The sequence below is a fragment of the Lithobates pipiens genome, unplaced genomic scaffold, assembly GCF_037356315.1.
Source record: "Lithobates pipiens isolate NorthernLeopardFrog02 unplaced genomic scaffold, aLitPip1_a1.2 Scaffold_28, whole genome shotgun sequence".
Lineage (NCBI taxonomy): Eukaryota > Metazoa > Chordata > Amphibia > Anura > Ranidae > Lithobates > Lithobates pipiens.
Window position 1 is genome coordinate 28,484,399 of NW_027507789.1, and position 26,776 is coordinate 28,511,174.

A 26,776-nucleotide genomic window follows, 5' to 3' on the forward strand; every position below is an offset into this window, starting at 1 on the left:
GTATTGCATGCAATAGAAGTCAATGTGGAACAAATCATCTTCGTTTCCATTGACTTCTATGGGGAAACTCTCTTTGATATAAGAGTGCTTTGGATTACAAGCATTCTCCTGGAACAGACTTTGCTTGTAATCCAAGGTTCCACTGTATGTATAAATGCTCACACAATGAAGAGTACTATGCGTATGATTGATGGCAAGATGGTCCAATGACTCGTGCGTCATCGTAGTTCTTGTACTATAACATTCGTCACATGGCTTCCTTTCCCTTGAGAAAGTCACGTGACCTGTGACGCAACGCGTTGGGTGGGAGCCGTGATAACACTTACGGTGGGTCAGTACCCTGGATGTGTAGTGATGGGAGCAGCTGTTCCAACACCAAACTGATCGTTCAGTGCAGTTTTATTTCTGTTCAAATGTGAGTGCAGTATGATTATTTAAAGCAAGTATTTTTAAGCAATTTTGCGCGATGGTTTTTCTTTGCTTGGAGAAATTGTAATTTGGAGAAAGAAATAGTCTGTGGCGAAGTCCCGGTATGCTAAAAGCCATTAGCTGAAAACCTGAGTACAAGAGAGTTGACCTGTTTGTGGATTAAGTGCCAATAGACCCAAGGGGGTCTCTAATTGAGGTGAGCAGGCATTGCACACGGAGGTGGTGGTGGTTACCTGTTGGCACTTATTCTTTGCAGACACTGTCAGAGCATGGATTGAGTTTTTCTTCAGCAATCAAGAGTTTTTTATATTGTGCATGTGGAGTTTTTGCATATTTTAAGATCACGTTTTGTCATGTACTCACTGGAGTTTATTATGCGGTTTATTTGACTTATAAACTTCAATATAACCACCCCCCCCTCTCCCTCCATGGGCTGGCTTGTCTACTGGTCAGAACCCTGGTAGAGGAGCCCCATCAAAATCAATAGGGTTCTACCGAAGAACTTGGGGAGTGGAGGACTAGCAGAGCGGGATGTAAATAATCCCTGGAGGCTCGGGGCGTCTGATATCAGTAACTATGCATATGCGAAGAGGGTGGGCTGTGTTAGGTCAGCATGGCGGGGAGGGAGCAAAAATAAGTGTACCATGTATGAAAGTGCCTTAACTAATTGCCCTTTAGATTTAGTAGTTGGTAGAGCACTGCCTTTGTTTTATATAAATAGCAGATTCCTTCTACCTTTTTGATATCTACTGCTCTGCTTTCTTAAATGCCACGTTGGAGGTGTTGAGCTGTCCCTGGGGCAGTAGACACAGGCAGTGTTTTTGTATGAATTAGGCCTGAGGTAAGAACATGGCTTTTTAACCCTAGTTATGTCTGATTGTATGTGCAGCAGGCAGGGTTATGGTGATATGGAAGCATGAAGGACACAGCATTTGGTAGAAGGCTGGGCATACAGGGAGCATTATGTTTTGAGTTGAAGGTACAGAAAGCTTTGGACAGAGGGTTGGGCTTACAGGGAGTATTGGTGTAAATTGAGGGAAAGGTGGGGGTGCGTTGGGTGTGGGGTTGAGGAAACGGGGTGCATTGGGCAGAATGGGCATACACTGTGTGCAATTTGAAATGTTGCGGATACAGGGAGTGTTGGTTCAATTGTTGAACTTACAGCGAAGGTTGGGCATTGGTTTGGGGTTTACAGGGAGCATGGGGTAGAATGTTGGGCATGCAAGGTGTATAGTTTGAAAGCTTAGGGATACAGGGAGAGTTGGTTTGAGTGGAGATGCAGGGAGTTTTGATTTTAAGGCTTGCGTATACAGGGAGTATTGGCTCAAGGGTTGGTTATGTGGGAGCATTGGTGAAACGGGAAGAGGTAGTTCCAGGATTTGGCATACAGGTAGTGTTAAAAGGTTGGACTGAGTGTTTGAGCTACAGGGAGGATTGGTTAGAGGCTTGGATATACAGAAAGCATTGGTTCGGCTGTTGGTGTTACAGGGAGCATGAGGCGTAGCAAGAGTGTTCGTTGGACATCCCAAGGAGTGTAGGTTTGAGTGTTGGACATCCCAAAGAGTGTAGGTTTGAGTGTTGGTTGGTTGGACATCCCAAGGAGTGTAGGTTTGAGTGTTGGTTGGACATCCCAAGGAGTGTAGGTTTGAGGGTTGGACATTCCAAGGAGTGTAGGTTTGAGTGTTGGTTGGACATCCCAAGGTGTGTAGGTTTGAGTGTTGGACATCCCAAGGTGTGTAGGTTTGAGTGTTGGACATCCCAAGGTGTGTAGGTTTGAGTGTTGGACATCCCAAGGAGTGTAGGTTTGAGTGTTGGACATCCCAAGGAGTGTAGGTTTGAGTGTTGGACATCCCAAGGAGTGTAGGTTTGAGTGTTGGACATCCCAAGGAGTGTAGGTTTGAGTGTTGGACATCCCAAGGAGTGTAGGTTTGAGTGTTGGACATCCCAAGGAGTGTAGGTTTGAGTGTTGGACATCCCAAGGAGTGTAGGTTTGAGTGTTGGACATCCCAAGGAGTGTAGGTTTGAGTGTTGGACATCCCAAGGAGTGTAGGTTTGAGTGTTGGACATCCCAAGGAGTGTAGGTTTGAGTGTTGGACATCCCAAGGAGTGTAGGTTTGAGTGTTGGACATCCCAAGGAGTGTAGGTTTGAGTGTTGGACATCCCAAGGAGTGTAGGTTTGAGTGTTGGACATCCCAAGGAGTGTAGGTTTGAGTGTTGGACATCCCAAGGAGTGTAGGTTTGAGTGTTGGACATCCCAAGGAGTGTAGGTTTGAGTGTTGGACATCCCAAGGAGTGTAGGTTTGAGTGTTGGACATCCCAAGGAGTGTAGGTTTGAGTGTTGGACATCCCAAGGAGTGTAGGTTTGAGTGTTGGACATCCCAAGGAGTGTAGGTTTGAGTGTTGGACATCCCAAGGAGTGTAGGTTTGAGTGTTGGACATCCCAAGGAGTGTAGGTTTGAGTGTTGGACATCCCAAGGAGTGTAGGTTTGAGTGTTGGACATCCCAAGGAGTGTAGGTTTGAGTGTTGGACATCCCAAGGAGTGTAGGTTTGAGTGTTGGACATCCCAAGGAGTGTAGGTTTGAGTGTTGGACATCCCAAGGAGTGTAGGTTTGAGTGTTGGACATCCCAAGGAGTGTAGGTTTGAGTGTTGGACATCCCAAGGAGTGTAGGTTTGAGTGTTGGACATCCCAAGGAGTGTAGGTTTGAGTGTTGGACATCCCAAGGAGTGTAGGTTTGAGTGTTGGACATCCCAAGGAGTGTAGGTTTGAGTGTTGGACATCCCAAGGAGTGTAGGTTTGAGTGTTGGACATCCCAAGGAGTGTAGGTTTGAGTGTTGGACATCCCAAGGAGTGTAGGTTTGAGTGTTGGACATCCCAAGGAGTGTAGGTTTGAGTGTTGGACATCCCAAGGAGTGTAGGTTTGAGTGTTGGACATCCCAAGGAGTGTAGGTTTGAGTGTTGGGCATCCCAAGGAGTGTAGGTTTGAGTGTTGGGCATCCCAAGGAGTGTAGGTTTGAGTGTTGGGCATCCCAAGGAGTGTAGGTTTGAGGGTTGGGCATACAGGCAGTGTCAGGCACTGGACTGGGAGTTAATATTGGGGGTTGCGTATACTGGGAGCGAGGGGCCCTTGGTAGGGTGATTCAGGGTGTGCTGGCTGAAAATTTGGGCAAGGAGGCATCTTTCTGTACGTAAAGTGCGTCATGTCAAACTACCAACCTAGAGCTCATGGTGCTGAAAAATGTACTGCTTTTTGGGCCCATCTGTCTCGGTGTCCTCAATCTGTCAAGATCTGTGGCGGCTCTTGTCACTTGAAGTCTCTGCATTTTAATTATTTGCAATGATTCGCACCCTTCAATAAACTAGTCCAGTTGAAAATCCCCTTAAATTTCAGACACCTTTTTGTAAATGCCTGGAGTCTCCTTTTATTATATGGCCCCTTAACTTAATAAATATTTAAATGGTTCTTTCCTCACGATTTATGATGTAGCTTGATGATCTGCATAGCCTCTTTAGATGTAAAGTTCTGAAACTTCTTTGCACCCTTCTGTCCATAGTTACTGATTTTCTTTCAAAGTTGTGTGGTAGGTTTTATAGACCCTTTACCACGCTCCTCGCATAGAATTACTATTGTTTGCTCATTTTGAGTGCTGGGAGTTTTATTGAGGGAGCGGTATTGGCAGGACTTACAGGAACAGCTGAACGGCCATTGTGTTCTGTGTGATGTGACCTGGTTAAATCCACCTTGTTGTGGACCCTCTGAAGAGGGTTTATTGGTTTCCCTGGCATCTTGCAGTGAATGTCCTTGAATTTACGTTGAAGGTGACATAAATCTTGCATGAACCTGCACTTTTCCTCCATGTCCTAGGGGAATGAAAGATTCATGGTTATTTAATGGCTGACGCAGGACACAGTATAGCTCACGTGGTTTTTTAATAGTTCACTACAGTAATCCACTCAAGATCAGAGTGGAGCATGGGGGTGACATTCGCAGAATGTGACAATTTTCTGCAGCACTTGGAGGTGTACATGATTGCAATGCAGAGCAAGCTTTTCAAGGCAGCTTGTGCTTAGGAAGCACATCAGTTGACTTGCTCTTGAAAATGCAAGTTCCCTGGCTATCCTGCTGTATTGCTGACTTCTGTACTTCTGAGACGCTTGCCTGGAGCAAGAAGTGCAGGTTCAAAGTTTACTTTCTAATAGGCATGCACACTCTACGTCACTGTCGAAAAAGCAGGGGTCAACCAGGCAATTTGCGTTGCTAGAAGGAGCACTGCAATAGCAACGTGTGTGTGTGTGTGTAATGTGTATAAATATACAGCGGCACAGTGGTGTAGTGGTTAGCACTCACCTAGCAGTAAAAAGGGTCGCTGGTTTGAATCCCAACCAAGACACTACCTGCCTGAAGTTTGCATGTTCTCCCTGTGCCTGCGTGGGTTTCCTCCGGGTACTCCGGTTTCCTCCCACACTCCAAAGACATGCTGGTAGGTTAATTGGCTTCTGTCCAAAATTGACTCTAGTATATGAATGGGGACCTTGGATTGTGGGCTCTTTGAGGATAGGGACTGGTGTGAGTGTGCAATGTACAGGGATAGGGACAATTGTAGACAGGTTGAACTGGATGGACTGGTGTCTTTAGTCAACCTATGTAACTATAATATATATTTATATTTATATATATATATATATATATATATATATATATATATATATATATATATATATATATATATATATATATATATATATATATATATATATATATATATATATTTTTTTTATTATACATTTTTACATGTTTGCCTTAAAGCTAACCATGTCCCCAAGAGGATACTTTACATTGACGTCCTCTAAAAAAGGGTAATACCACTCTGAAGGGGTGGTATGTTGAAACTTTGCTCCATGTAAGATCTGGGCGCCATTACTATTCAACAGTTTAGGGCGTGACACTGTCTTTTTAGTCCTCGTTCACACTGAACGCTTCATCTGAAGCCGCACAATTTCAAAGCGGCATGTCCATGTGACTTTGGGTGCTACTTGAAAGTCATCTGTGCGGCTTCATGTACAGATGTATATTGAAGTCACACCCAAAATCAGCAAAAGTGGTGCAGGAACTACTTTTGCCACTAAGTCGGCATCTCACAAATTGGACCGGTGCCATTGCCGGAAATAGGCTGCGCCTTGTCATGACAAATCTGTTCAGTGTGAAGAGGGCTTAATAAGCCATTTTTATCTTGCTGAAATTTTGCTTTACGATTTCGGTTGGGAAAAAAAAATTGCTCTGATAGTAAAGCTTCTCCTGTCCTCCATGTTGCGCTGTGTGCACTCTGGGTAATAATTGACAATGGTTTTGTTTGGTAATGCAGCTTTTCAGGACCTTTTTGATACTTTTTAACTGCAAAGGCACCTACTTTGAGATGCTTAGCCGTAATCTGTAATGATATTGTGTAAGCTGAGTGTTTAATCAGCATGCCTCAGGACATGCTGCAGATTTGTTCTGTCTTATGATCTGCACAATATTCAGATGTGTTTTTTATTATTTTTTTTTATTTATTTTTTTACCAGTCTTTTTATTGTGTTCCAGAATTGTGTTCTTCAGCTGAAACTGAAATATGGATGAACTGCAGGATGTCCAACTGACGGAGATAAAACCTCTTCTGACGGATAAGGTAAGGCTTCGGCTACCTCTGCTGCTATGGTAGTTTTGAGTCTGGGAGTGTCTGTCTGTCTGTGGGCCAAACTGGCTATGAATTTTTATTTTTTTTTCTAAATGGTAACAATCCAAGAGAGCGATGACTCTGGCCTATGGGGGGGCGCACAACTCCGGCCTCAGGTTTTTATTTTCCTTCCAAAGGCTGAGCTTTACATATATTGTGATATTGGAACATCAAAAATTATTATAATAAAAAATTAATTTATATATATATATATATATATATATATATATATATATATATATATATATATATATATATATATATATATATATATATATATATATATATATATATATATATATATATATATTTGATAGATACAGTGGCAAGGCAAAGCCATACCACATAGGGGGCCGACTTGGTTATTCCATCCAAAAGCTGAACTTTAAATATATTATCAGTTTAACCATTGCCCGCATGTCATAAGATGTCGCAGACTTTCTGCCCGGTATCACGCTTGTGGAACGTATCGCATGTGATTCACACCCTCACTGTGGTGCCGATCGCATGCAATATCTGTGCAATGTGAGTTGAACCATACTGTTATGACTGAACTCTCATTGAAACCACAGGAAAATAGTGTAGGGACTTTTTTTTTTTTTTTTTCTGCGCTGGAATCGTGTTGCATGGGTGTTCACCGGCTATAAAACAGTATCTCACAAGTGAGTACACCCCTCATGTTGTAAATATTTTCTTTTCCTATGACAACACTGAAGAAATTACACGATGTAAAGTAGCAATTGTACAGCTTGTATAACAAGTTATTTTGAGGGGGCAGCAAATTTACACTAATAGTCAATGTCTAAACCGCTGGCAACAAGTGAGTGCACCCTTAAGTTAAAATGTCCAAATTGGGCCCAATTAGCCATTTTCCCTCCCCGGTGTCATGTGACTGTTAAAAGTTCTCAGGTGTGAATGGGGAGCAGGTGTGTTAAATTTGGTGTTTTTGCTCTTACTGGAAGTTCAGTGGCATCTCATGGCAAAAGGAGGATCTGAAAAAAAAAATTGCTCTTCATAAAGATGGCCTAGGCTATAAGATTGCTAAGACCCTGAAACTGAGCTGCAGCATGGTGGCCAAGACCATACAGTGGTTTAACAGGACAGGTTCCACTCAGAACAGGTCTCATCATGGTCGACCGAAGAAGTTGAGTGCACGTGCTCAGTGTCATATCCAGAGGTTGTCTTTTAGGAAGTAGACGTTTGAGTGCTGCTGGGGGGGTCAGCCTGTCAGTGCTTAGACCATACGCCGCACGCTGCATCAAATTGGTCTGCATGGCTCTTCCCAGAAGGAAGCTAACGATGCACAAGAAAGCCTGCAGTTTGCTGAAGACAAGCGGACTATGGACATTGATTACTGCAACGAGGACCTGTGGTCTGATAAGACCAAGATAAACTTATTTGGTTCAGATGGTGTCAAGCGTGTGTGGGGGCAACCAGGTGAGGAGTACAAAGACAAGTGTGTCTTGCCTACAGTCAAGCATGGTGGTGGGAGTGTCATGGGCTGGGGCTGCATGAGTGCTGCCGGTACTGGGGAGCTACAGTTCGGTTTGTAAATTAATGGCTGTGTGAGTTTTAATGGCACAGAAAATTTACACCGTTATACAAGCTGTACACTCACTACTTTACGTTGTAGCAAAGTGTCATTTCTTCAGTGTTGTCACATGAAAAGATATAATAAAATATTTACAACAATGTGAGGGGTGTACTCTTGTGAGATACTATTTTTTTTATTTTTTTATAGCCAGCGATTCCCTTCACAATAACAATCATGGCAGCTGTTCAGCCTCTGCATTTGAAAATATGCCGCCGCCTCGGCTGGGAAGCGGAGAATTTTTTTTTTTTTTTTTTTTTTACAGCCTAGAGGTGTAAAGGGCCTTCAAATCACACTTGAGGTATCGCCACAAGAGTTAGAGGGTCTAGCGCTAGAATTATTGCTCTCACTCCAACTCTAAACAGGTAACTTGTAAATTTCCCATAGAGGACAGCTGGGCTCTGATAGTTCCATCTCTGCTCAGTGAGCAGAGACTACTTACCTTTCATCTGCCTGCTCAGGGGGATCAACAGAGATCCGCTGAGCTAGCAGAGTCCATCAAAACAGATTCACCCATGTGAAAAGGGTCTTACAATTAGGAGAAAAGTGTCAGAATTGGCCTGGGTGGCAAGTAGTTAAAGGGAACCTCGAAAATAACTTCTCACCCTCTCCGGCACCCATCCAACGTGGGGAGCTGACTCTGGTTTTTATTTTCCATCCAAAAGCTGAGCTTTAGATTGTGATCAGTTTTAAGGGAACATCAAAAATTACTTCTATTTAGTTGGTAGTTACAGTGGCAAGAGTCTGCACATTGCACACCCCTTGGAAATGGTTTTCTGCAGTTATTTGCCTTAATGTATGACACCACCGTCTCTGACCCCCATCCGAAATGGGTGGCTGCGTGTGGCCCCCGATCAACGCAAGGATCAGTTTAAAAGGAACATCAAAAAGTTGCCAGGTATAGTGGCAATAAAATGTGACAGATTGTGCCCCCCCTCCCCGTCTGACATGGGGGGGGGGGTGGGGGCGGCTCTGGACCTCGTCCGTCATGGCGCCCATGTTCACCATTTCAGGTCTGATTTCAGCCTGCATTTTTGGCTGACTTTAGACCTGAAACAGACCAAAAGACACACAGGGTTCCTGTGCAAATTCGCACCAGATCCGTATCGGAGATGTGTGAACCGGCACCATAGAGAGCCGTTCACATTCTCCTATTATGAATTGGATGTGGGGATCGCAATAGTGTGAACCCAGCCTTGGGGTCCTTCCACACGTGTGTGCCATATGTCCATTTTTCTGCTGGCATCCGATGACTTCCATTTTTCACCTAAAAACAAAGGCTTCTGTTTTTTTATTCAGTTTGGTCACCCCCCCCCCCCCAAAAAATGCTGAAAAATGGATGTCAGCGAACATGAAAAGGAATGTAAAAATTTACATCCCTATCCAGTTATCTGTTGAACTAAAAAAAACTGAACGCCCGTGTGAAAGGACCCCTAAAATATTTTGATATTAGTTTAAAAGGAACATCAAAAATGACTTTAGTTGGTAGATAGTGGTGTGAAGTCTGCACATTGCACACCCCTCGGAAACGGTTTCCTGACGTTTTTTGCCATAAAATGACACTGCCGACTCCGGCCCCAGACCAACATGGGAGGGCAGCCGAGACCAGCCTGAAACATTGCTGGCGCTAGATGGGCTTGGGTAAGTATTGGGGGGGGGGGGGGGGGGGGCTGAGAGCGGCTGCCGCTTTAAGGATAAGTCCGCAGCTTGGCTGGTAGGCGAGTTGAGAACACAAGTGCAGATATCTCCCCACTGAACACTCGATCGTCCACCTAAAGTTTTATGTTTATTCACAATGTTCATCCAAATACAGCAAGTGTCCATTGGAACTATTTTCTGCCATGATATATTAATTGAAATGTTTGTGCTTCTGACAACTGATTCATGAATCGGAATTCAACAAGCATGGCTCTGTTGGCTTAAATTGCATAATAGAACATTTGCACTGTACTTGTGCCAGTGGAGGACTGGTACATTGGATCTTTAACAAGCTTTTTGTATTCTGCAGACTCGTTCCATTGACACTTCATTGTACGGGCTCGGCTACATTTATGGCCGTTTTAAGTGCTTTTAAAACTGATAGAGATTTAAAGTGTATATTAAAAATAAAAAAATTGAAATGGTGTAGGGAAAGGGTTAAACCCCTGCTAGCCACTTTACGTCCGTAAGATTTACCCCCCCCCTTCATGACCAGGCTTTTTTTTTTTTTTTATTATTATTTACAATACGCCTGACAATTCCCACTCACTTTAATAGGGTGACTGGTGATGTGTCAGTGATACAAGGTGAGGGATGTGATGGCAGCAGGTGAGTGGATGCCCACTAACAGAAGCTGCCATGATGGATCTGAAATGACAGGTGCCTTTTTAAATGTAAGGACTCATTCTTGCTTGTAGTTAAAATCTCTATTTAAAAATAAAATGAAGGTTTCCTATTTGGCATAATCTGTCAGGTTAGTAAAATGGCTATATCAGTGTGTGTATGGATAGATATATTCTAATTAGTGTGTAAGCCATGGTGGCGATCAGCAACTTGTAGCAGGACTGCAAAAAATGCGGCAAACATTCTAACACTTTTAGGCCTCATACACACTGGATGTTTATACTGTTGCTGTTTTTGGCTATAGACTTTTTTTTTTTTTTTTTTTCTGCAGACAGTAAACCCCCCCCCCCCCAGCATTTTATCCTATGTATCCATGCAGACATATAGGAACTAGTGGGTTTTAAGAGAAATTTTCCAGCTGTTAAAATGTTCTGAACGCTGATAAAAGCTTAAACTTTGGAAAACTCTGAAAAACTTGAAACTATTCAGCGTTTATCAGCATTTTTGGGCCATAAACTTTTGTGGGAGTTTCGTTTTGCTTAATAAAAGCTGAAAAAACCCTGCAACTCATTCTACAGCTAACCCTTTTCAAAACATCCAGTGTGCATGAGGCCTTAAAATTTGTGGGAACCAAGTGACACTAATATATAGTGATCAGTGTTAATATGTGCTGTCGCTGTACTAATGGCACTGGCTGGGAAGGGGTTAAACGGCTAGGGTGTTCAAAGGGTTAAATGTGTGCCTAACCAGTGTTTGTGTACACCGGTGTTTTTACCAAGGGAAGTTATGGCTTTTATTCCTTGCTTTGTAGGGGAAAAATATCCATTGCTTCCCTGCTGACAGGACAGAGCTCTGCCTTGTTTACCTAGGCAGAGCTCTGTCCTGCCTCTCTACTCACCGATCGATGGGTGCCTGCGGACATCCATTAGCCAGCACCCACTGAACGGCTTGTGCTGGGTTTCTGGGGGCACCATGCCCTCTACCCAGAAGCGCTAGAGCATGTATTGGGTAAGATCTGGCACAGACAAGTGATGCGGTCAGAAAGTGGCTGGTTTAGTGAGATTTGCTTTCATCTCCTGTCTAGAGATGGAGGAAGTGAGTGGAATGCCCATGCCCCCCCCATGGGGCAATGGACAGCTATAAAAACTTGACAAGGGTTCCAGCTCTTCTACACTTCATCCAAAGCAACAGTAGCTAATGGATCCTTTGTCTCAGTGGTGTACTTTTTTTTTTTTTTTTTTTTTTTTTTTTTTGTGTACGTGTTGTCCTATTCTGATATTCACTGGGCAGGCCCAGCTTTCTGTACAAAATGTCATGCTGGGTCGTCTTCTGCCTTGGTACAATGGCTCTATTCATTCCTATTAGAGATGTACTCTGCAGCTCCACAGGAGTTTGACTCCCCTTTTGGAATGAACAGGATTGTGGCATACATGTGCAGGCTTAAGGAGGACTTGCAAGGATGTTTTGTGTAGCAACTGTGCAGTTCCCAGTGCGATTGAAGAGTGGAGATGGCAAGACCAAGGGTGACGGAGTACAAGCCTAGGTGGCCTGGCAGTGTGAGTGGGGTTAGTCATTAAAGGACAACTTGTACCAAAGTTTTTAAAGTGCTTTACCCATGCAGGTCAAAGTTGAAGTCCACTTTTTATGGTCGCATGAAGTGAGTTGCATTCATACTCTCATGCTCATTCATACTCGGAGGTGCTGCTAATTGGTCTTGTGATTTGGTTCACATTTGCCACACAACAACCAGCAGGTTCCACACATTCTGGAACTTTCATTCCTTTTAAGCACAAGTTTAATTTGAAATATATTAGGTTATTTTTGTTCTTATTTTTGTTTTGCTTTACCTCCTAGAATGCCGGTCGGAACTTTGAAGACTTTGATGGACAGGTGAGACTACATCTTTTAGTATGGGATATTTGCTTATGTAATGTACCTGTTCTACAGATTTCTGGTCATATTCTAAGTATCTAAAACAAAAGCAAAAAGCACCTTTAAGTGTTGTATTAAGAGCAATATTTTAATAAAACTCCAAAAGGGCCACTCACATGTAATTAAGAAAAAGGCTCATCTGATGGCAGACTTCCGCTGGCAGTGGTGTCTATCTGCTCCCAGACAACCGTGGAGAAGGAAGGTGTGGCCGGGAACACGGTCTACAGTCCTGATGAGATGGCAGGTCTGATGGAGCGCAGCCTGAACCGCAACCCTGGCGGCATGAAGTCACCTGGAGGGGAGTACAACGCATCCTTCATCTAGGAAAGTGCATGAAAGTGCATAGGAAAATCTATTTGGTTTCTCTTAAGCCAGTTATCTAGTCTTGCACTTATTTGACATGATGGGGGTAGAGTTACTAAAACTGGATTACGCAAGCTGCTTCTAACTTCAGCTTATTCAATTAAGCTTTGACAATAAAACCTGAAAGCTGGTTACTATGCATCAAATTTTGCCCCCTCCAGTATTAAACCTTTCAATGTGTCCTGCCTTCCTGTCTCAGGCTGACAACCCTAAACCACTATCTCGCAATTGGCATTAGTGTCTTCAGTTGGCCATTGGAATGCCTATCTAATTTGCCTGATTGTCTGCCCAAAGGCCTGAGGGAGACCACATGACTGAAAACGCTGCTACCAGTTGGGCGCAAGTGGCTTAGGCCCCAGTCACACCTGAACGTAGCGTTTCAGGTAGAAAATCGCACGTTTTGCTGCGATTTTTGTGCAGGGCAAATGGTCACCAATGTAAAAATATCTACCCGATTTGAGCGACAAAAAAGGATCCAGAACTTGTTTGCGCTTCATGTGTTCGGCTTCAGGCGACATGGAGTGGAGGTGTGAACTATCTCCATTGAGAATAGATTTTTTTTGTTTGTTTGTTTTTCCCCTCAAGCATTATGTAGCTTCAGGCTTCATGCTACAAAACTCTCAGGTGTGAATGGGGCATTAGTCTAAAACAGCCTGCAACAAGTGCTAGTGGAAAGGGCTGTTATTGGCAGGCTCTCAAGAAGAAACTTTGCCATCGATTTACAGTATACATTATATCCAAAATCTGAACAGGCATGATGTCAAACGTACTAGAAAACATTTTAGATTTGCATATACTTTTAATAACAATAATGAAACCGAGGAATACCAGCATACATCCATTAACCTGCATTTAATCACTTGTTTACACCGTAGTATTTGGAGGAGTGGTTATGTAACTTGCGTACGTGTGTCATTAGTGAGTCTCCCTTGATCCGTCATCCTTATTACAAGCTGGAATCCAATTAGTACGAAACTAATCCCCGCCACTTCACTGTTTAACAAATGTTTGTTCGAGTGTCTGCACTGCCGAGAAGTAACATACTACTTCCCAATGGCTTACTTGGATGTCGATCACATATGTCTTGCATTGCAGCCTTCGGTAAGTCCTCATGGCTAATTTTTACGGATGGTAAATCTGTCTGCCCCCTGCGTGGAAGTGTCTAACTATCGAAATGGTTTGTTACTGATTTTCTGTTTTTGTTTTTAAAATTGGCCCGGAAACATGAAAGGTAAAACTCCAAAAGCCCCAAAACAAACTATTGTAAAAGCGTGGCTCCCCAACTTTTGTGATCAAGTCCAGATTAGGGCTTTGCACTTGATGTAACGCTTGTCTGCAGCGACTTGGCCATAGAAACCCATTCCATGAAGTTCTCTACACTGTTATGCTAATCTGAAGGCCACACAGTTTGGAGGGCTGTAGCTATTGACTCTGCGGACAGTTGGTGGCTTCTTAGCAGACCCCGCTCTATCGTTTTTTTTTTTTTCATGGCTAAGTTGCTTCCACTTGGTGATATTATAACAAACAGTTAACCGTGTTGGTTTGTGTGTGTTTGTGTGGCTTTTTTTATGGCAATTTCATGGATGGACTTATTGTACAGGTGGCAACTTATCACTGTACCACGCTTGAATTCGCAGAGCTCCTGAGAGCGACCCATTCTTTCTCAAATGTTTGCAGAAGCCGTCTGCATGTCTAGGTGCTTGATTTTATACACGTGGTTATGGAATACCTGAATCCAGTGATTTGGAGGGGCGTCAATTCTTTTGGCAATATAGTGTATATATTTTATATTTGGCATATTTTACATTTCGGATTATAGTATTGGGGAGGAAGGAAATGCTCTGAATAAATGTCGATGCATCTAAGTCTTCCTAACTTTGGCTCTGAATAAAGCAGGTGGGACTTTATTCCAAGTTTGATAGGAAATTTGCCATGGGTGCCATTTAGGCTTTTACTTTTAAATCTTGATGCAGGAGGTAAAAAGTAGGCCTAGTAAGTAAAATGTACAACTTTTAATTACATATACAACCTTTTTTTTTTTTTTTCTTTTTTTTTTCCCCTTCCTATAGGAACATGATATTGAGACTGCTCATGGCGTGTTGCATGTCACCATGCGTGGAGTCCCGAAAGGAAATAGACCAGTGATCCTGACGTTCCATGACATTGGCCTGAATCGTAAGATGCTGATTTATTTATTTTTCGTTGGTTTGTTAAATGGCCATATAAAAATTAAGTGAGACACAGAGGAACTGTAAAGCTCACTTGTTTCTCGGCCTTGCTAAGTGGGAAGCATGACTTGCATTGGCAATGAGCAAACCTGGCTTGTCTCATTTTACATTTTCTGGTCAGTCTTGTGTTGAGTAAAATTAAGTGTTCTCCACTCAAGCTGTCACCTTTCTCCCTCTGAAGTAGCTGTTTCTGGCCACCAACTGAGCATGCCAGTGAGGCGAGTGTGCAATGTGGAATTTTTTTGGGTTGAATCAGGTTGATGCAGTACAAGATGGCCCGAACAAGCATTTCAGACAACCAAGCAAGTTAGAAATTGTAGCACTAAACAGGGGAGCTTGTTTAGAGTTTCGGTTTAGGGAACCGACTTGCCTCATTGAGTGCATGCGGTAAATTCTTGGCTGTGTATGAAGCGCGCCTGGTACAAAGTTCATCTTGGAGGACTTTTTGAAAAATGTAATGGTTAAGAACCTCAAATACAGCCCATGTGTTTCTGGGATAAAGGCCCCTTTTTTTAGTCTTACTCATTGACTGCTGAAGCCCTAACTTCTGATGGTTAGCGGTTAGACTTCAGGAGACATTGGTCTTCATCAAGCCTTAATGGTTGCATTCTCTCATGCTTTTATTAACCTTGCTTATGCAAGGGATTGGGGAGGGGGGTCCTTCAAAATGCAATGGCAGTATGGAGACCCCTGGTTAAGAGCATCCAAAACTACGGCCCTCCAGCTGTTGAACTAAACGTCCCATGAGGCATTGTAAATTTCTGACATTCAGACAGGACTAAGCATGATGGAAATTGTAGTTTCTGAACTGGGGGGTCAGTTTGGCGACCCCCCTGCTCATTATCCATTAAATGTTTCAAAATGGCATTCAGGTGAGATTAACTTTTGTACCAGGCGCTCCTCAAACACTTCCAAGAATTTATCTGGCAAGTGCATCCTTTGTTGCTATTGGAGGTAGTAGCCTAGAATCGGCATGGGGTCCACCTATTGGATATTTCAGCCAATGATCTGCCCACATAACACTGAATTGAGTAATGCACTTGGTGATTTTCTGTACAATTTATTAGCTGCTTTGCCCTGCAGCCATTGCCTTGCAGGTCAACTCTTAAGCCTAGTACACACCACTATTTTTTACTTTCAACCCAGCAGCTCGGGTCGGAGCTGCTGTACGAACAATCCGATGTTGGTACAACGGTCTCCCCTGCAGTGCTATTGTGTTCTGAGACCTGAACAGCTCCCCCCGCCAGAACACTCCAGGAGTCGGTTGGCTGCTGGTTTTCCAGTATGCTCGCCCCACAGAATCTGGCCTGGCAGTCATACACATGGGCCTAGTGTTGGCTTTTTTTTTATTATTATATTTAGCCAGCCGATGTTGCCCAACATTCACCCTGTGGGTACTAGGCTTTAGGACTCTTTCCCCACACCATGCGTGTCATAAGCATTTATAATGTGCATTCCAGGGACAGCAGCAGGGATGACATAGAGCAGGGGTCTCCTAACTCTCTAAGCAAAGGGCCAGTTTACTGTCCTTCAGACTTTAGGGGAGCAGGATATTGGTCTCAGTGGGAGAAATATCGCCCCCTCATTAATAGTACCTCATTATTGGTGTCAGTGGGCACAATAGTACATGGTACCCAGTCATTGGTTGTTGGCGCAATAGTGTATTTTATCAGGGAGAGGAACGGTGCAAAGTAAGATAAAGACAAGCACAGGTCTGCAGTTTGGAGACCACAAGCATAGAGGATATGCTCATTAGCATGGGCCACCTAGACAGTGATCACTGCCAGTTGAGAATGATTTGTTGTTTTTCCATGGTGCAAAATCAGTGGGGAGTCATTTAGTTTGCAGCAACATGAAGACGCAAAGTTTTTTTGTTCATCTTTGATGTGAAATAACATCCTATTTTGTCTTTTTTTTCTTTATAGACAAATCTTGCTTCAACACATTTTTTAACTATGAAGACATGCATGAAATCACTCAGCATTTTGCAGTTTGCCATGTGGATGCCCCTGGACAGCAGATGGGAGCGCCTTCATTTCCATCGGGGTGTGTATGCCGGCTTTCTCCGAGTTCTGTCTGTGCCGTCAACATGTCCGAAATGAATTGAGTTCCTTGCTAGGTGCACTAGAAGTGGAGAAATCACAGGAGCTGCTTATGTGGTTTTAGCCTCTTGGCTGTCATGCTGGAACTTTGGCTTAGTTAGTTTAAAATCACTGACCTGGATCAGGTATCCAGTGAAGGCAGAAATCCCGACCAGCAGATTTGTCTCCAGTCAAGTGGATCATATTAGACGCTGCAGGGTTAGCATGATGGTAAGACAGCCAAGTCTTATTTCCATATGGTTACCCTGCAGGAAAATTGGAAAGAGGTGTGTCCTCTTCCACCCTGCCCCCACCCTTATGTTTTATTTTATATATATATCTATCTTTTGCATTGGGAACATTCTTCTTATAACCTTCTAGTGATCTAATACAAGGAAATATCCATATATGTAGCACCATATCCTGGATACATACACTAAATCCATATAAAGTCTTCTACACACAGGCTGATTGTTGGGCGGCATCAGCCAGTTCAATAGAAACCAGCTGACATTCGGCCTTTGTGTACTGCAGTCAGTCTGGCAGAAGCCAGTCGTTAACTGGGCCATTCTAACACATGAATATGCTTTAATCTAAACCATTCCATTGTAGCTCTGGCTAGATGTTTAGAGCGGTTGTCCTGCTGGAAGGTGAACCTCTGCCCCAGTCAAGTCTTTTGCAGACTCTAACAGGTTTTCTTCTAAGATTGTGCTGTATTTAGCCCCATCCTTCTGCCCATCAACTCTGACCAGCTTTCCTGTCTGTGCTAAATGGTGGTGTGGATGGTGCCACCCATAGCGTTTTTGCTTTTAGGCCAAAAAGTTCAATTTTGGTTTCACCTGACCAGAGCACCTTCTTCCACATGTTTGCTGTGTCCCCCTCATAGCATCTTGCAAACTGCTAATGGGACTTCTTTTGGATTTCTTGCCACTCTTCCATAAAAGCCAGATTTGTGGAGAGCACGACTAATAGTTGTCCTGTGGACAGATTCTCCCACCTGAGCTGTATCGGATCTCTGCAGCTCCTCCAGAGCCAACATGGGCTTTTTGGCTGCTTCTCTGATGTTCTCCTTGCCGGGCCTGTCAGTTTAGGTGGATGGCCATGTCTTGGTAGGTTTGCACTTGTGCCATATTCTTTCCATTTTCGGATGATGGATTGAAAATTGCTGTTTAACAGCTTAGTTTAATATTAAAAAAAATCCCAACCCCGCTTTAAACCTCTCCACAACTTTATCCCTGACCTGTCTAGTGTGTTCCTTGGCAATCATGATGCTGTTTACTAAGGTTCTCTACCACTCTGAGGGCTTCACAGAACAGCTGTATTTATACTGAGATTAAATTACACAGGTGGTCTCGATTTACTTGGGTGACTGCGGAAGGCAATTGATACCCCTAACTAAAATCTAGTGGAACCAGAGTAAAGGGGGCTGAATACAAATGCATGCCACGTTTTAAAAAAAAATAATTGGAAAACCATTTTATTTTCACTCGCTTCGGAATTATGTGCCACTTTGTGTTGATCCATCATATAAAATCCCAATAAAATTTGTTTTTGGTTGTAACATGACAAACTGGAAAATTTCAAGGGGTATGAATACTTTAAGGGACTGTACTTTCTATTTACTAATGCTAGCAGTGCAAGGATTTAAAATCAATGTTTGGTAGAGTGAAGTTCTACTTTAACCACTTAACAACCATGCCATAGCCAAATGATGGCTACAACACGACTTGATAACTCTGGGAGGGTGTCCTCCCAGAATCGCGATCCCGCACACACCCAGGAATATCCAGATCACGGTAAATGGCTACTTACAGCGACCGTTTACCAAGTGATCGCTCTGTCAAGTGAGAGCGATCACTTGTAAACCGGCGTAATGCCTGGTTCCACTCTCCCCTCTCCTGTACCGATCGGTGCAGTGTGAGGGGAGAGATCGAGTGCAGCAGTGCTGTGGGCTGGATCTGTAGTGCCCACAGCACTGATCTGTGCCCATTGCTGCCTCCTCCATCCATGCTCAGCCATCCATACTCGGCTCATCAATGCCACTGGAGTGCCTCACAAAAGTGTAATGGGTAGTAAAATTAGATTTGAAACTTATGCCCCTAGAACACCTGATGGCGCTCCCTGCATGTTGGGCCTCTGTGGCCAGGCTGTGTAAAAGTGTCCCATATGTATCTCCGTACTCGGGAGTAGGAGAATCTATTTTGGGGGTGTATTTTTTGGTATGTACATGCTATATGTTAGAAATATTGTATAAATAGACAAAATAAGGTAATTTTTGGGGAGTTTCCATTGTCCTGGTGCTCCAAGGCCTTAAAGTGTAAGAGGTAGTCAAGAAATGATGTGTAACTTGTACATTTAAGAATGCCTGATGATGCTCCCTGCATGTTGGGCCTCTGTATGGGGCCACGCTGTGTAAAAGTCTCACACCTGTGATATCGCCATACTTGGGAATAGCCGAATGCGTTTTGGGGGTGTAATTTGTGCTGCAGCATATGCTGTGTGAGAGAAATAACCTGCTGGTCAGGTTAGGAAGGGGGTTTAAGTGCCCAGTGGTTAAGGTCACAAAAACATTTGGCCTTACACCACTTTAAGTAGAAATTCAAGTGGGGTGTTTTGGGTTTGTTCGGACTGTTTCGGTCTATCTGATGATGGGCTCTAATCCAAGTGGTAACATTTTTGGCCAGTCCCAGAAGACTTGTTTGAATGCATCTTCTGGACCGCTATGGTAGGTTTTAGAAGTTCTTTTCCAGAAGGTGAGCTAGGGCTTTAGGGACCAAATACCACAGCACAAAGGGCTTATATAGCAGCCTTTGTACTTTACTGCAGCTCAGAAGGCCTCTGAAACAAACGACTGGTAAGTATGCTGGCTAATGTGTTATATTCTGTGGACAGTCCTGCTTCAGCTGGCTAAATATCGATCTTGATGTATTTTTATTTTGATGTGTATATAATGCTGTTTGTCTATTCCAGGTACCAGTATCCTACAATGGACGACCTGGCTGAGATGTTGTCTGCTGTCCTAACACACCTAAGGTAAGAAATAAAAGTGAGAATTTATGTAAAACTTGACTCCTTTTGCTGGACATATACGTGGTATTTTTTTCTAGCAATTATAAGCAGAATGCTGCAGCAGACTTGCTGGCTCTGTAGGTAATGGGATTTCTGGAGCAGTAGCACTGTGGGTCTGGCTCTGAAGCGTTGTCAATTGCATACGCTATTTAGTTGCGTGTGCCGTAAAGCCGATCCGATTTTCATGGGTCAAATTTTACAAAGTGACTAGACGGGCTGGCAGTAGTTATTTGAGGGATTAAAAACCATTTATGTTACATTAGATCATATCTGAATGCAAACGGATTCAAATTTTGGTTAGCGCTGAGAACCAGAGCTGAGTAACATTTGTTTTGTTCATTGAGGGCCAGTTCACACCACATGTAGTCAGTGCGTTGTTTTTGATGCAGGGGAAAAAAATGGCATAGTTAACACCAGTGCGGTCAGTTCCAAGGCTTTCCAGTTTCAGAAAAATAAGTAGAACATTTTTTCCTGAACTGGAATGCAGTAAAACATCAAAAACGCACCGGACTCCAGTACAGTATAAAAAAGTGGAATACATCCAGGAATATGTTATAGTGCATGTAGAAACTCATCCGGAATGGATCTGGAGTGTTTTTGGAGGTGTGAACCAGCCCTCTTAGAATATCCAGTCCTGTAACACACTGGTGCCAGCTTAACGTCATACCTTGTAACCATCTATGAGCTGCTGTGATGCCATGCTACCTACCTTATCACCAACACCTTCTCCAGAACTAAAATGCTGCTGTGCCACATTAGTCCCATTACAGATGCATTCCCTTGTTTAAAGGATTAAGTGCCATGATCTAAAGTGTATTTTTAGTTTACTGGTGTCAGATTTGTGAAAGATTCATTCTGAGTGGTTGCTGTGGCCACCTGCAGTCTGTCTGTCTGTCCGTCTACTTCTTGTGTGGACCAAAAATCTGAAAACTAATTTCTTTTTTCAGCCTAAAGTCCATCATAGGGATTGGGGTTGGAGCCGGTGCCTATGTGTTGTCCAAATTTGCAGTAAGTATGTGTGTGCATATATATTTATACTATAGAAAAATTCAGCCAATTCAGACTTGTGCACTTTCCTGCTGTTTTAACGAAGGCTCGCACCACAGGTAAAATGGCAGGATGCTAGCAAAATGAAGTGTATGTCCTGATCGCCACAGGCAATCTTTTATACTGCAGTTTTACTTAGAAATGTATAGTAATGTTCAATAATACTCTGGTCCTTTTTCTTAAAGTTTAAATCAAGTAAAATATATATATTTTAACTGCTTTATGTTTGGGCCTATTTTGGCACTTCTCAGATATGTTTTTGATGAAGGCTTAAGGCCTAAACGTGTCAGAATTTTTGGATGTTGTTGCTGTAATGCTTAAATATTTTCTATGGAGATGTCGAGTTGATGGCCTGTACTTTTCTATGGCTCTTTTGTGTGCCATAGAAATTGGCCAGAGCACCGACTACTCTACACACAAACTGTACTATATAGCAGTAGAGTGGGTGGGTTTTTCTCTCGCTAGAACCTGCATAGAACCCCCCAAACATTAATTTTTTTTTAAAGCGGATTCCCTAGGGAATAGAATGGTGGATGTTGCAAATTGGTAGAGGCTAATTAGCTGCTGGATCACTTTTACAAGTAGTATAAGGGTCCACCACCTGAAGGTTCCTATCCCAACAGGATGGAATGCCCCCAGTAGTCTTTATGGTCTTAGTGGTTGCTTGCTTTTAGTCTGACAATCCTGCTGGGGCGCACACATTGACACCCTTGGGCAGGAACTCCTTGCTGGCAGCATTAACAGGTGAAATTTGAAAAGACAGCCTGCTTTCAAAAGTCCCTCGGAATGTGAACAAAGGGTAAGCTGCAGTTGGGCTATTTTTAATACTCTATACCTCTATGAAATGTATGTGTACTATGAACTAGGTCTACCGGTTATCGGAGACGCCAAGTATTGGGGGCGATTTTCAAATAATCCGTATCGGTCAAAGTGCAGTTTATACGTAAATAAGTGGGTGTTGAGACAAAGATTTTGTAATTAATCAATAAAGCTAACAGCATATTTAAATTATACCGTGGTTGACCCTCCACTTGATTTGCTTTTAGGAGACAGCTTTGTCTCAACACCCACTTATTTACATTCAGTTGCTACTAGGGAAGTATCCTCTTTTAGACGAATCGGTTCTTTTGTTATGCTAAATTGACTACATGTGGATTTCAGTAATTTTATGGTAGTTCATTGCATTTTATAGGTATATTTGCAATTTTCTATGTTTTGAGAAGCCATGTAATAAGTGTTTTTCAATCACTTATATTTTTCCCAGTTTACTTTTAATATTTAAAATTTTTATAAACATGTTAAGTGTATACCAGATTTGTGTAGAAATTTTAAATGTACAAAAAATCTGCACCTGTTAGCGGCCTGTAAGGCGGCTGAAAACATGTATCCGCCCCCTACTATGAACCCTAATGGAATGTTAAAAGTGCAAGATCTTCAGCATGATCAACCCAATCTTGGGTCTATGGGGGACCTTCCAGTTCATTTTGTATACCACCTTGTATTGTTCCAGGTCAAACATTGATCTGAATATCGATGGCGCTGGGAGAGAAATTGTCAGCTGAAAAGTGACTGCAACCATCAGATGCAGTCACTGACCCAATTTGCAATTGTGAAGGACCTTAGGGGTGACCCTAGCTAAAGATTTCATGTCCTGTATGACTTGTTCAAGCCTGTGTTCTAGGTGGTTTTGATTAATTCCGCTTTAATATTTCCTAAAACCTTTTCTCTAATGCAGCTTGATTACCCTGAACTGGTGGAGGGCCTTGTACTTCTCAACATTGACCCCTGTGCCAAGGGATGGATTGACTGGGCAGCTTCCAAGGTATAGAATTTGGTCTTCAGGAAAAGATTGGTTTGTACTGCTTTGTATGCAGGAAGTTTGGCTACCCATGGACACCAGATATGCCTGCACAAAATGGCTGGGTTGGTGGCCCATGGACCACAAATTACATTTTAAGGCAATCCTCCATTAGAGCAATGTGTAGGCTATTGCTGACATTAGGGGGGGCGCACGTGGCTGCGCCTCTAGCTACTAATCTGATGACTACAGCGAGGTTGTCTAGTTCTGGGATGCCATCATGACTATATCCTGTGACCATTCCTCTTGCTGGGTGTGGGTAATGTTCTATGTGATCGTAGTGTTCTCCAGACACTGCTGATTGAGTTAAAGTCTCTGTCCAATCACAGCAGATCAGAGGTAAACAGATGTTGGCTATCGGCACTCCTTACCTCACGCTGACAGCACAAGAGAGCCAATAACCGGCTTCTCTAAAAGGGACATCTACACCGACAATCGGGGCACTCCCGCCAGTGCTGCCAATCTGTCGACTAATAATGCAGCCTCATCAGTGCCAATCAATGAATTCCCTATTTGCAAAATGTTGTCATAAAACTATGAAAGCTTTTTTTTTTTTTTTTTTTTTTTCCCTTCCCCGCAAAAAAGTGTCGATTAACCCCTTGATATCTGCGCTATGGTCGAATGACGGCCACAGCACGGATCTGAACTCCCGGGAGGCAGGTATGACGGCCTCCCCTGTGCATGCTCCCTGTGCATGCTTTACAGGTCACTGACTCAGGTGATCACCAATCCGGTCCCAGACCCTTACCATGTGATCAGCTATCAGCCAACTGATCAGTTTAACGATCAGTGCCCATCACTGCCGCCTCATCAGTGTACTTCAGTGACATACAAAAATTACCTGTTAACATTTTATAACAAAATTTAAAAAAAAACGTAACAAAAAAATCACACAGGTAATCAAATACCACCAAAAGAAAGCTCTATTTGGGGAAAAAATGACAAATCATTTGGGTACAGTGTTGTATGACCAAGCAATTGTCATTCAAAGTGAATCGGCGCTGAAAATTGGTCTGGATAGGAGGGGGGGGTTTAAGTGCCCAGTAAGCAAGTGGTTAAAGACCACTAAAAGAGCGCTATTTGTGTAAAAAGAATTAAGATGTTTGACAGCACTGCAAATTTGCCTGGTCAGGAAGGGGGTAAAAGTGCCCAGTAGGCAAGTGGTTAATGCTTTGAATCACTGACCTGTGACATGCATACAGCAGTAGAAAACTCCTTTACAAGCTTTTAAAAAGTTTGAGCGTATTGTAGTAATAGCTATGATGCCAGCATGATAGCCAGGCAACTCTAAAGAAGTATTAAGTGTAGTGTAACTATTGTATATTTTTTGAGCTGGTTGTCTTTTTACGCAATTAAATCCAACGTGTCCTTCTGTTACAGCTTTCAGGATGGACATCTAATGTCGTGGACACTGTTCTTGCTCACCTCTTTGGTTATGTAAGTATATTTATCTAAACCCAACAATAAAAAAACTTTTCACCTGACCAGCCCTTACATGTGGGGGCTAAATTGGTTGGTTGTCATTCTATAGCCTTTATTTTCTCCTAATGTTCCTATTAGTTACACACTTTCCTGTCCTAGGACGGCAATGTTCACTCACTGTACTGCATGGAAGAGCAATGTCATCCTAGGACAGGAAGTGTTAGGACTACAGAATCATCCCCCTTTTATGCATAAAATAGGGGGCTGGGGAGTTTCTAGTGCACAGAACTGGGAACAATAACTGGTTAGCCAACAGAGCACAGGTAGTTATTGTAGAATATTTCTGGCAGAATCAACTTTTTTTTTTTTTTTTTTTCCACCTATTGAACCAATATCACATTAATTTTAATGGTATTTTTGCCAAATCAAAAAACAAATAGTGTTTTCTTGCACTTAAAGATTGCTTCTCAGCAAAGCTGTGTGTTTATTTATTTTTCTTTCTTGGTGTTTTTGATATCCTTTTTCTCATTTTAATAAAAATGAGAAAATATTTTATGTATGCCATTAATCGCCCTTTGTGACATGGTGCTTTATAAATAGAGCAGAGCATTTGTGATCTATTTGCTATAAGGTGGCTACAATTCTACAAATGATGTAACTTCATGTTTCTTACAGGATGAACTTCAATCAAATCTAGATCTCATTCAGACCTACAGATTACATATTGCTCAGGACATCAACCAAGATAACCTTCAGCTTTTCGTAAATTCCTATAATAGGTAATCATGCCGTTTTTCAGTCAAAGCTCAAATCAAGTATGTTATATATGTTGTTTTTATTTTAAAGGCTGAGTTTAACCTTTTTTTGTAAAAATGCACTACTTTTTTCAGATTGGGAAGAGGGGGGGGGGGGGGGGTAGAAGCATCCTGTGTAAAGCATTGTCCCGTGATCAGCAGATCATGGGTACAGTGCCTGGATCTTGCAGACTTTTAGTACTGTCTGCCTGAACCTCTGTTACAGGCTGGCAGTAAGGCTCCATTCACTTGGATGACTTTGGACGAGTTCGACTTGGATGAGACTTTGGCTTTGACCAGTTATAATGGACAACTTTTTTTTCGATTGAAAAAGCCCATGGCGTGCAAAACGCACCCAAAAAACTTCCACCCGGTGCCAAAAAAAGTGCACACATAGAGCGACACACTAAAAAGTGCAGACGGGTGTCTGATATCCTCTACTAGGAAGGACCTTACCCTGATGCCCGGGGCGTTAGGCTCCTGACAGGGACTGAGGTACCAGACTCTGGGCCTCCTTTCCCCGGAAGGTCTGCCGAAACAACCTCCCAGGTACTAGGTACTATGGGGCTCCCCCGAAGGGAGGCCCCCCAATAGAGGGTGGACCAAGCCAGAAGGCCTATGTCCACCCTCCCCCAAGACTTTCAGGATAGGTCCAAGGACCAACACCCTACTCATCAAAACGTGAAGTGACAAACTTGACACACGCAACACAAATAAAATAAATAAAAAGTGGGGAAAAGGATAGTGAAGAGGAGAGTGAAAAAGTGGCCATTGTGCAATACAACGACCAGGCCCTCCGGCCAGGAATCAAAAATTTCTCTGGTCTTAGCCAAAAGGCCGAGCCCTAGAGGCAGGTGTGAAAAAGTGTTTATGGTGACGTGACCAAGGTGCCAGATATCAAAGCGCGTAGCACAGTGAGTATAAGGCACCCCTGGACTCCAGGGGCACATCACCATGGGCTTTTCAACAGAAGCATCCCTGACCCCCCAGCCCAGACCACGACAGCCACCACCCCAGCCAGAAAGGCATGGAGATCTAGGAGCTTAGTGAGACCCTTTACCATCAGGTCACACCCTCACTCCCATCACTCCTACCTAATTACATTCGGGAAGTACAGGCCGTTCCCCCGGTGGGAGAAAGGGGAACAAACGTTCCCTCCCGAAAAACTGACCGGAGCTAGAGCTGCCACAATCCAAGCCAGAAGGCCAGGGTCCCCTCCCCTGGTGCCGACCAGTGGTTCTCCATCTTCGTCAGAAGGCTTCCCTTTCGGCTACGAACCGCTTCAGGTCACCTTCACACCAGCAGGCTTTGCATAGCAACCGCCACCCCTGCTCCACCTCGCCGTAGAACAGGGACGGAAGCAAGCGCCACCTCCTGGTAACTGATGAGAAGAGATACTACACTTGATCTTAGCCAAAAGGCCGAGACGTTATAATGGACAACTGTCTCATGTAAAACATTCAGGTGCAAATAAAGTGTGAATGGAGCCTTACTGAATGGCAGGAAGAATCGTACAAGAGTGCTCACTGGCACCCTTGCAGCTCACTGAGAAGTGCTGCTGATGGTACTTGTAGTCTATTGATTTCACAGGAAATGGTCAATGACACAGCCATGTGGGCGGAGCACCACACTGTTTTCAAATTGCGACAGTGGGTGCCGAGAATATAATTCCTCAACCCCCTGCCGTGGCCGCTGTCAGAGTGGAGAGTGCTGATAATGGGATGTGGCTAAAGATGCTCCTAAAGGTGAACTTGGCCTTAAAAATGTAAATAAAAAAATGGCGCTTTGATTTAAATATTCACCTCTCCAACATTGTTCCTGAAGACCTAAAGCTTTAAAGTCTAGAGTTATTCCTCTTCTGGATTGATTGGCACTCGGCATTATCTAGCCTACTATTGCAAGCTGTCAGACGCAACACACTGGGGG

General features: G+C 43.2%; 1 protein-coding gene and 1 pseudogene across 4 annotated transcripts in view; one reads left to right on the top strand and one right to left on the bottom strand.

Annotated features, from left to right (window-relative positions):
* The window catches only part of NDRG3 (NDRG family member 3), an 84,588-nt gene that overhangs the window by 38,643 nt on the left and 19,169 nt on the right, over nt 1-26,776 (top strand). For 2 of the 4 annotated variants that reach the window (XM_077458954.1, XM_077458956.1), the window contains exons 2-10: nt 6,011-6,095; nt 11,911-11,946; nt 14,421-14,526; nt 16,505-16,625; nt 19,631-19,693; nt 20,677-20,737; nt 22,512-22,598; nt 24,015-24,071; nt 24,732-24,835. In XM_077458954.1, coding sequence (XP_077315080.1) covers nt 6,039-6,095; nt 11,911-11,946; nt 14,421-14,526; nt 16,505-16,625; nt 19,631-19,693; nt 20,677-20,737; nt 22,512-22,598; nt 24,015-24,071; nt 24,732-24,835 — 692 coding nt within the window. In that variant the 5' untranslated portion in view covers nt 6,011-6,038. Of the gene's footprint in view, nt 1-4,475; nt 4,607-6,010; nt 6,096-11,910; nt 11,947-13,321; nt 13,453-14,420; nt 14,527-16,504; nt 16,626-19,630; nt 19,694-20,676; nt 20,738-22,511; nt 22,599-24,014; nt 24,072-24,731; nt 24,836-26,776 lie in introns of those variants that run through there. The other 2 variants (XM_077458955.1, XM_077458957.1) reach the window with 2 other exon arrangements.
* LOC143937562 (U2 spliceosomal RNA) lies at nt 26,104-26,283 on the bottom strand (annotated as a pseudogene).